At 40.7% G+C, this 10767-nt stretch overlaps 1 protein-coding gene across 1 annotated transcript; it reads left to right on the plus strand.

Moving 5' to 3' along the window:
• Positions 1–1343: 1343 nt before the first annotated feature.
• On the plus strand, positions 1344–9882 carry LOC135535098 (cilia- and flagella-associated protein 251-like). The gene is made up of 2 exons (XM_064961823.1): positions 1344–1885; positions 9674–9882. Exons 1-2 carry the CDS (start codon positions 1567–1569, stop codon positions 9880–9882), a joined length of 528 nt encoding a protein of 175 aa, XP_064817895.1. The 5' UTR covers positions 1344–1566.
• The last annotated feature ends 885 nt before the right edge of the window (positions 9883–10767 follow it).

Raw genomic sequence — 10767 nt, forward strand, 5'->3', positions numbered from 1 at the left:
CGGTGTAACAGTACTGAGTAGGTCCAAACTGCTCCTACACGGTGTAACAGTACTGAGTAGGTCCAAACTGCTCCGACACGGTGTAACAGTACTGAGTAGGTCCAAACTGCTCCTACACGGTGTAACAGTACTGAGTAGGTCCAAACTGCTCCTACACGGTGTAACAGTACTGAGTAGGTCCAAACTGCTCCTACACGGTGTAACAGCACTGAGTAGGTCCAAACTGCTCCTACATGGTGTAACAGTACTGAGTAGGTCCAAACTGCTCCTACACGGTGTAACAGTACTGAGTAGGTCCAAACTGCTCCTACACGGTGTAACAGTACTGAGTAGGTCCAAACTGCTCCTACACGGTGTAACACGAGTGTAACAGTATTGAGTAGGTCCAAACTGCTCCTACACGGTGTAACAGTACTGAGTAGGTCCAAACTGCTCCTACACGGTGTAACAGTACTGAGTAGGTCCAAACTGCTCCTACATGGTGTAACAGTACTGAGTACGTCCAAACTGCTCCTACACGGTGTAACAGTACTGAGTAGGTCCAAACTGCTCCTACATGGTGTAACAGTACTGAGTAGGTCCAAACTGCTCCTACATGGTGTAACAGCACTGAGTAGGTCCAAACTGCTCCTACATGGTGTAACAGTACTGAGTAGGTCCAAACTGCTCCTACACGGTGAAACAGAACTGAGTAGGTCCAAACTGCTCCTACACAGTGTAACAGAACTGAGTAGGTCCAAACTGCTCCTACACGGTGTAACAGTACTGAGTAGGTCCAAACTGCTCCTACACGGTGTAACAGTACTGAGTAGGTCCAAACTGCTCCTACATGGTGTAACAGCACTGAGTAGGTCCAAACTGCTCCTACACGTTGTAACAATACCGAGCTCTATTCAGTACGGAAAAGTACTAGAACGTTCAATTAAATATTAACGGTGCTGTACTGAGCGACTAGTTGAAAAACAGGGAGGGAGTTGTGGGTTCAAAATGGACCACTGCATTACTCATTACCCAGAGAAAACTAACCAATGAGATGGGTCGTTCCACATTCTACCACCCCAACAGATGTTTCTACTACAGGGAATATTAACCAATGAGATGGGTCGTTCCACATTCTACCAGCCCAACAGATGTTTCTACTACAGTGAATATTATCCAATGAGGTGGGTCGTTCCACATTCTACCAACCCAACAGATGTTTCTACAGTGAGTATTAACCAAAATGGAAATTTTCCTTGACTGTTACCCTCCCACCCAGCAGGTGGCGATGTGCCTGTTTCAGGCAATGCTGCCGGTGTGACGTTTTATCTAATGGACGGGACGCTTCTTCAAACAACAAAAGCGAGTTATTCACCTCCGCTTTCCAGCCAACATAGACAATAAAATTGCAGATCTTTAAATGCTTTCGTTGTATATTAGCCACTGTGTTTTAAACACACCTGTCGTATCTACTAGCTAGTTACACCATTGAATTTAATATTTACGTTGTTTTTAGTCAGCTAGCTAGCTGGGTAAATTAGCAGTAGTGCTAGTCTTGTCACTAATTAACTAGCTAACATCCCAACCATGAGTTCACTAAACGACTCCCCACCTTCTGAAGAGGAGAAATGCTGGACGGAGAAAGAAACTCTGGGGCTGAACATTGTCGTGAAAGAGGAGAAGGAAGAAGAGGATGTCACAGTAAAACAAGAAACAGAGAGTGAGGCTGTTACAGTGAAACAAGAAGAGAAAGAAGTTAAATTGACAGGAGATGAAAACGCGTTCAGAGTGAAAGAGGAGGAGGATGTCACAGTAAAAGAAGAGGAAGAGGAGAATGCCGTTTTTGGATTGGGAGAGGTGACTGTCACATTGGAAGAAGAGGAGAAAGGAGATCTGATTAACAACAGTGAGTAATATCTTAAATACAGGGAAGACAAGACAAGCAAGGACAATTTTTGATCTGGATGAAATGTAATAAAAATAATAATTACCACAGGTTATTTAAAATCCGATGGAGTTAGTTTTGTGCCAACAGAAGTAAGGGGTTAAATGTGTGCCCCCCCCAAAAAAATATATATTTCCTGATCTTATATCTGCTAGATCTCGGACAGACACTTCAAACCCTTATTCCTTATTAATCCACATTTTGACTGTTTCTTTTGGCCATTTATGAATGTTAAAATGCGTTTCTATGGGCTATAGTAGTAAAGGACAAATAAAATATTTTATCAAATGTTTAAATATTTTGTGGGGGGGAGACCTAAAGGGATCCTACAATTCTAATAGCTAAATGATCAATGACATCACCATCTTAAAACACTTCCACATGTTAGCTCAGTCTAAAAACACCAACATTCCCCATGTTGGAAATTATGGGAAAATGACCATTTCTGTCAAACAGTAACACTGTTTCTTTTCTTAACCTTTTGTAACACAAGTTAATGTTTTAAATTCCCCAAAATAAGCAGATATTAAAACGGCAGAGTCATGTCCTAAGTGTAAAAAAAACAGTGACTCCATGATTCAGGCCTTCTGCGAGTGCTATAAAGTCCAAACATTATATTGTTAGATTAAAGGAGTAACTCTGTTTGGCTTGAAACATTCTTCCCCCCAGTTCCTCAAGTTCAACTGTCCTATAATATCCTCAGTCAGTTGGTCCTATAATATCCACACCAAACCATAGCCCTATAATATCCACACCAAACCATAGCCCTATAATATCCACACCAAACCATAGTCCTATAATATCCTATAATATCATACCAAACCATAGTCCTTTAATATCCACACCAAACCATAGCCCTATAATATCCACACCAAACCATAGCCCTATAATATCCTCACCAAACCATAGTCCTATAATATCCTCACCAAACCATAGTCCTATAATATCCACACCAAACCATAGCCCTATAATATCCACACCAAACCATAGTCCTATAATATCCACACCAAACCATAGTCCTATAATATCCTCACCAAACCATAGTCCTATAATATCCTCACCAAACCATAGTCCTATAATATCCTCACCAAACCATAGCCCTATAATATCCTCACCAAACCATAGCCCTATAATATCCTCACCAAACCATAGTCCCTATAATATCCACACCAAACCATAGCCCTATAATATCCACACCAAACCATAGTCCTATAATATCCTCACCAAACCCCTATAATATCCACACCAAACCATAGCCCTATAATATCCACACCAAACCATAGCCCTATAATATCCACACCAAACCATAGCCCTATAATATCCACACCAAACCATAGCCCTATAATATCCTCACCAAACCATAGCTATAATATCCTATAGATATCCTATAATATCCACACCAAACCATAGCCCTATAATATCCACACCAAAATATCCTATAATATCGACACCAAACCATAGCCCTATAATATCCACACCAAACCATAGTAGCCCTATAATATCCTCACCAAACCATAGTCCTATAATATCCTCACCAAACCATAGTCCTATAATATCCTATAATATCCACACCAAACCATAGCCCTATAATATCCTCACCAAACCATAGTCCTATAATATCCTCACCAAACCATAGCCCTATAATATCCTCACCAAACCATAGCCCTATAATATCCTCACCAAACCATAGTCCTATAATATCCTCACCAAAACCCCTATAATATCCTCACCAAACCATAGTCCTATAATATCCTCACCAAACCATAGATAAGTCCTATAATATCGATCCTCACCAAACCATAGTCCTATAATATCCTCACCAAACCATAGCCCTATAATATATCCTATAATATCCTCACCAAACCATAGTCCTATAATATCCTCACCAAACCATAGTCCTATAATATCCTCACCAAACCATAGTCCTATAATATCCTCACCAAACCAAACCATAGTCCTATAATATCCTCACCAAACCATAGTCCTATAATATCCTCACCAAACCATAGCCCTATAATATCCTCACCAAACCATAGTCCTATAATATCCTCACCAAACCATAGTCCTATAATATCCACACCAAACCATAGTCCTATAATATCCTCACCAAACCATAGCCCTATAATATCCACACCAAACCATAGCCCTATAATATCCACACCAAACCATAGCCCTATAATATCCACACCAAACCATAGCCCTATAATATCCACACCAAACCATAGCCCTATAATATCCTCACCAAACCATAGCCCTATAATATCCTCACCAAACCATAGCCCTATAATATCCTCACCAAACCATAGTCCTATAATATCCTCCACACCAAACCATAGCCCTATAATATCCTATAATATCACCAAACCATAGCCCTATAATATCCACACCAAACCATAGTCCTATAAATACCAAACCATAGCCCTATAATATCCTCACCAAACCATAGTCCTATAATATCCTCAAAACCATAGATAAGTCCTATAATATAGCCCTATAATATCCTCACCAAACCATAGCCCTATAATATCCACACCAAACCATATAATATCCTCACCAAACCATAGCCCTATAATATCCTCACCAAACCATAGTCCTATAATATCCTCACCAAACCATAGTCCTATAATATCCTCACCAAACCATAGCCCTATAATATCCTCACCAAACCATAGCCCTATAATATCCTCACCAAACCATAGTCCTATAATATCCACCACCTATAAACCACAGTCCTATAATATCCACACCAAACCATAGCCCTATAATATCCACACCAAACCATAGTCCTATAATATCCTCACCAAACCATAGCCCTATAATATCCTCACCAAACCATAGTCCTATAATATCCTCACCAAACCATAATCCTGTAATATCCTCACCAAACCATAGCCCTATAATATTCCACCAAACCATAGTCCTATAATATCCTCACCAAACCATAGCCCTATAATATCCTCACCAAACCATAGTCCTATAATATCCTCACCAAACCATATCGACACCAAACCATCCTATAATATCCTCACCAAACCATAGCCCTATAATATCCTCACCAAACCATAGTCCTATAATATCCTCACCAAACCATAGATAAGTCCTATAATATCGACACCAAACCATAGCCCTATAATATCCACACCAAACCATAGCCCTATAATATCCACACCAAACCATAGCCCTATAATATCCTCACCAAACCATAGTCCTATAATATCCTCACCAAACCATCCTATAATATCCTCACCAAACCATAGCCCTATAATATCCTCACTCAAAAACCATAGTCCTATATATCACCAAACCATCCTATAATATCACCAAACCATAGCCCTATAATATCCACACCAAACCATAGTCCTATAATATCCTCACCAAACCATAGTCCTATAATATCCTCACCAAACCATAGCCCTATAATATCCACACCAAACCATAGCCCTATAATATCCACACCAAACCATAGTCCTATAATATCCTCACCAAACCATAGCCCTATAATATCCTCACCAAACCATAGTCCTATAATATCCATAGATAAGTCACCAAACCATAGCCCTATAATATCCACACCAAACCATAGTCCTATAATATCCTATAATATCACCAAACCATAGCCCTATAATATCCTCACCAAAACCATAGTCCTATAATATCCACACCAAAAACCATAGATAAGTCCTATAATATCCACACCAAACCATAGCCCTATAATATCCTCACCAAACCATAGCCCTATAATATCCTCACCAAACCATAGCCCTATAATATCCTCACCAAACCCCTATAATATCCACACCAAACCATAGCCCTATAATATCCTCACCAAACCATACTATAATATCAACAAACCAAGGGTTAACTCCATAGATTCTAGACACCTATATCTATATAACAGTAGTAACCTAACCATGTATCATACCATTATAGTCCTATAATATCCTCACCAAAAACCATCTTCACCCATTATGTACCATTCTAGCCCCATTCTAGACCCATTTTCACCATAGCCCTTATGTACCATTCTAGCCCCATCTTCAGCCCCCTTATCTACCATTCTAGCCCCATCTTTACCCCTTATCTACCATTCTAGCCCCATCATACCCCCTTATGTACCATTCTAGCCCTATAATATCCACACCCCATAGTCTTCACCCTTACCATGTACCATTCTAGCCTATAATATCCTCACCAAACCACCACCCCTTATCTACCATTCTCACCAAAACCATAGCCCCATCTCACAAACCATAGTCCTATAATATCTCACCATTCTATAATATCCACACCAAACCATGTCCTATAATATCCTCACCAAACCATAGTCCTATAATATCCACACCAAAACCATAGTCCTATAATATCCTCACCAAACCATCCATCTAGACACCTATATCTATATAACAGTAGTAACCTAACCCCTTATGTACCATCCGAGCCCCATCTTAAGCCATTATGTACCATTCTAGCCCCATCTTCACCCCTTATGTACCATTCTAGCCCCATCTTCACTCCCTTATGTACCATCCGAGCCCCATCTTAACCCATTATGTACCATTCTAGCCCCCATCTTAACATAACCCCTTATGTACCATTCTAGTAGCCAGCCAACAATTGGCCACTAGATTATACAAGATGCTTTTTTCCCAGTGGAGATTAGTTGATGCATTTCCTGGCTGGCTGTGGAACAGTGGATGTGTAGGGATAATTCAAATGGAACTGCTATTAACCAATCGGCATCCAGGATCCAAATGTAAAGTTGAATAATGAGGGGATCTAGTCATCAAATCAGATTTGATTTGTCACAGGTACCGAATACAACAGAACACAACCAGCCCTTAACCAACAATGCAGTTTTAAGGAAAATAAGTGTTGAGTAGCAAATAGATGAATAAAAAAACAAATAATGAAAGAGCAGCAATAGACTGTGACAGAAACATTATGTACAAACTAAGTTACAAATAATGTGAAAGAACAATTGATTGATTTGGTGTTCAGTAATAAACCAGAGAGAGTGACTAAATCATTCAATATGGTTACTGGGCTGTCTGATCATAATCTGACACTTATAGCCAGAAAGCTGTCTAAGAGCAGGTTTAACCTCTCTACTGTTAGAAAGCCGGATCAACTCAGAATACCTAAGAGTGAATTAAACTATTTTGAAAAAGCAATTAAGGGAATAAACTGGAATGATATCTTGTCCTATACAGATGTGGAAGCTGATAGTCAGGTTTTTCTATCCACAATCCAGACTACAATAAATGGCTTCCTAAAGAAAATCAAATCCAAACCTGGCCAAAAGAGCACTCTTCCTTGGCTAAATGGAGAAATCTGGAAATTGATGAAAGAACCAGATTATGCTCTAAAAATAGCCCTAAAATCTAAATTAGAGCATGACAGACGTAGGTTTACCATGTTGAGAAATAAGGTGATGAAAGAAATCAGACAGGCCAAGGCAAACCTTTTTATTAACATAATTGGTGAAGCAAAGGGAAATTCTAAATTGATAAGGGAGAATCTAAAAAGTTAACAGGGAAAGACCATAGTAACACTGCAAAAAGACTAGAAATCATGGTGGATAACAATCTAACACAGGATGCAGTCGAAATGGCAATAGCCTTCAATTACTACTTTATTGACTCTGTCAGGGCACTGACACAGAACCCCTCCAATCGGTTTCTTGGGCTCAGTGCTAGTGAATGACACTCAACCTGTCTTCATCATAAGGGAGGTTTCTGAGTCAAAGGTGAACAAGGTGATTAGCTCACTAAAGAACTCTAAAGCCAAAGATGTGTTTGGGATGGACTCTACCTTTCTTAAAAACTACAAAGAGTCACTCATTGGCCCCATTACTAAGGTCACCAACACATCTAATGGTCTCGGTGTGTTTCCAAGGGTATGGAAGTCGGCCATAATAACGGCCATCTTTAGATCAGGCGACCCTGCTGACGTGAGTAACTACAGGCCCATTAGTATACTACCTGTGGTGTCAAAGGTTGTTGAAAAGTGTGTGTAGCAGAACAACTGATTGCCCACCTCAACAACAGCCCCTTCACATTACACTCCATGCAGTTTGGCTTCAGAGCGAAACACTCCACAGAAACGGCCAACTGCTTTCTTCTGGAAAATGTGAAGTCCAAGATGGACAAAGGGGTGCTGTTGGGGCTGTGTTTCTGGACCTGAGGAAGGCTTTTGATACTGTTAACCATGAGATTCTCATCACAAAATTGTCAAAGTTCAACTTTTCCCCTGATGCCTTGAGATGGATGAAATCATACCTTGAAGGCAGAACTCAGTGTGTCAGAGTGAGCAATGAGCTGTCGCCCTATTGTAGCTATGATGTGGGCGTGCCCCAAGGGTCAATACTGGGGCCCCTCCTGTTCAGCCTGTACATTAATGGTCTGCCTTCTGTCTGTACTGGGTCTGAAGTTCAAATGTATGCAGATGATACAGTGATATATGTGCATGCAAAGAGCAAACAACAAGCTGCACAAGAACTCACTACTGTAATGGTCCAGGTTACAAAGTGGCTCAGTGACTCGTGTTTGCATCTCACTGTGAAAAAAACTGTTTGCATGTTCTTCACAAAGAGGGCAACAGATGCTACTGAGCCAGATGTCTATGTTTCAGGGAGAAGCTCCAGGTGGTATCCGATTTTAAGTACCTTGGCATCATACTTGATTCCAACCTCTCTTTTAAAAAGCATGTGAAAAAGGTAATTCAAATAACTAAATTCAACCTAGCTAATTTCCGATTTATACGAAATTGTTTGACTACAGAGGTAGCAAAACTGTACTTCAACTCTATGATACTCCCCCACTTAACATACTGCTTGACTAGTTGGGCCCAAGCTTGCTGTACAACATTAAAACCTATTCAGTCTGTCTACAAACAGGCTCTCAAAGTGCTTGATAGGAAGCCCAATAGCCATCATCATTGTCACATCCTTAGAAAGAATGAGCTCTTGAGTTGGGAAAATCTTGTGCAATACACCGACGCATGTCTTGTATTCAAGATCCTTAATGGCCTGGCTCCCCCTCCACTGAATATTTTTTGTTAAACAGAAAACCCAGACATATGGCAGCAGATCCACAAGGTCTGCCATGAGAGGTGACTGTATAGTTCCCCTAAGGAAAAGCACCTTTAGTAAATCTACATTCTCTGTGAGAGCTTCCCATGTCTGGAATACACTGCCATCAGACACACATAACTGCACCACATATCACACTTTCACAAAATGCTTGAAGACATGGCTAAAGGTCAATCAGATTTGTGAACATGGTCCCTAGCTGTGTGTTGCCGATTTCCATGTTGTCTGTTGTCTGTAGCTTGTGAGGTGTGGAAACACTTTGTTGCTTTTATGAATTTTGTCTTGCTGCTTTTTGCTCTATGTTGCTCTGTCTGTATGCTACGTCTTGCTTGTCCTATGTTGCTATGTCTTGCTTGTTCTATGTTGTTATTGTCTATATTGTAATTGTTTTTAATAACCTGCCCAGGGACTGAGGTTGAAAATTAGCCGGCTGGCTAAAACCGCACTTTTACTGAAACGTTGATTAATGTGCACTGTCCCTGTAAAAATAAACTCAAACTCAAACAAACACAAATACACAATTAGTTAAGAGCTTGTAAACGCAGCCATCTCCTCCTGCGCCACCATATTTTACAACAGGGTAATGGATTAACCTCATAGGAAGAGCAGGAGATTTCATTCAGGTCTCTCTGTTTAACTGAATACTCTGTCTTTGGCAGGAGAGAGACCAGACTCTCACTCTGACAGACGAAAGAAGAGTCCTTCAGGGGAACCAGATGCAGAGACGCCCAAACCAGCGAGACGACACCACTGCTCCCAGTGTAATTTGAGTTTTAAGTGGTTATGGAAGCTGAAACAGCATGATAGGACGCACACAGGGAGAAGCCACACCACTGCACCCAGTGTGGAAAGAGTTTTACCCTGTTAGGGAACCTGAAAAAGCATAAAGGAATACACACAGGAGAAAAGCATTTCCAGTGTTCCCAGTGTGGAAAGAGATTTTCACGATCACAGCACCTAAAATCACATGAGAGGACACACACAGGGATAAACCACACAACTGCTCCCAGTGTGGAAAGAGTTTTACCCAGTTGGGGAGCCTGAAAAAGCATAAAGGAATACACACAGGAGAAAAACCTTTCCAATGTTCCCAGTGTGGAAAGAGATTTTCAGGATTGCATCACCTAAAATCACACGAGAGGACACACACAGGGGAGAAGCCACACCATTGTGCCCTGTGTGGAAAGGATTTTACCCAGTTAGGGAACCTAAAAAAACATCAGATGAAACACACAGGAGAAAAGCCTTTCCAATGTTCCCAGTGTGGGAAAAGATTTTCACGGTCACAGGAACTAAAATCACATGAGATGACACACACGGGGGAGAAACCACACCATTGCTCCCAGTGTGGGAAAAGTTTTACCCAGTTAGGGAGCCTGAACAAACATAAAAGAATACACTCAGGAGAAAAGCCTTACCACTGCTCCCAGTGTGGAAAGAGTTTTACCCAGTTAGGAAACCTGAACAACCACAATATAATACACACAGAAGAAAAGCCGTTCCAATGTTCCCACTGTGGAAAGAGATTTTCACGATCACAGGACCTAAAATCACATGAAAGGACACACACAGGGGAGAAACCACACCACTGCACCCATTGTGGAATGCGTTTTACCCAGTTAGGAAGCCTGAACAAACATAAGAAGAGAATACACTCTGGAGAGAAATCTTAACATACTTTCCTGGACAGAGGACCTGAAATCACATGACAGAATAGAGGCTGTGTACTGTGTACTTTTATTAAATGTTGATA

This window comes from Oncorhynchus masou, unplaced genomic scaffold, assembly GCF_036934945.1.
Source record: "Oncorhynchus masou masou isolate Uvic2021 unplaced genomic scaffold, UVic_Omas_1.1 unplaced_scaffold_4432, whole genome shotgun sequence".
Classification (NCBI taxonomy): domain Eukaryota; kingdom Metazoa; phylum Chordata; class Actinopteri; order Salmoniformes; family Salmonidae; genus Oncorhynchus; species Oncorhynchus masou.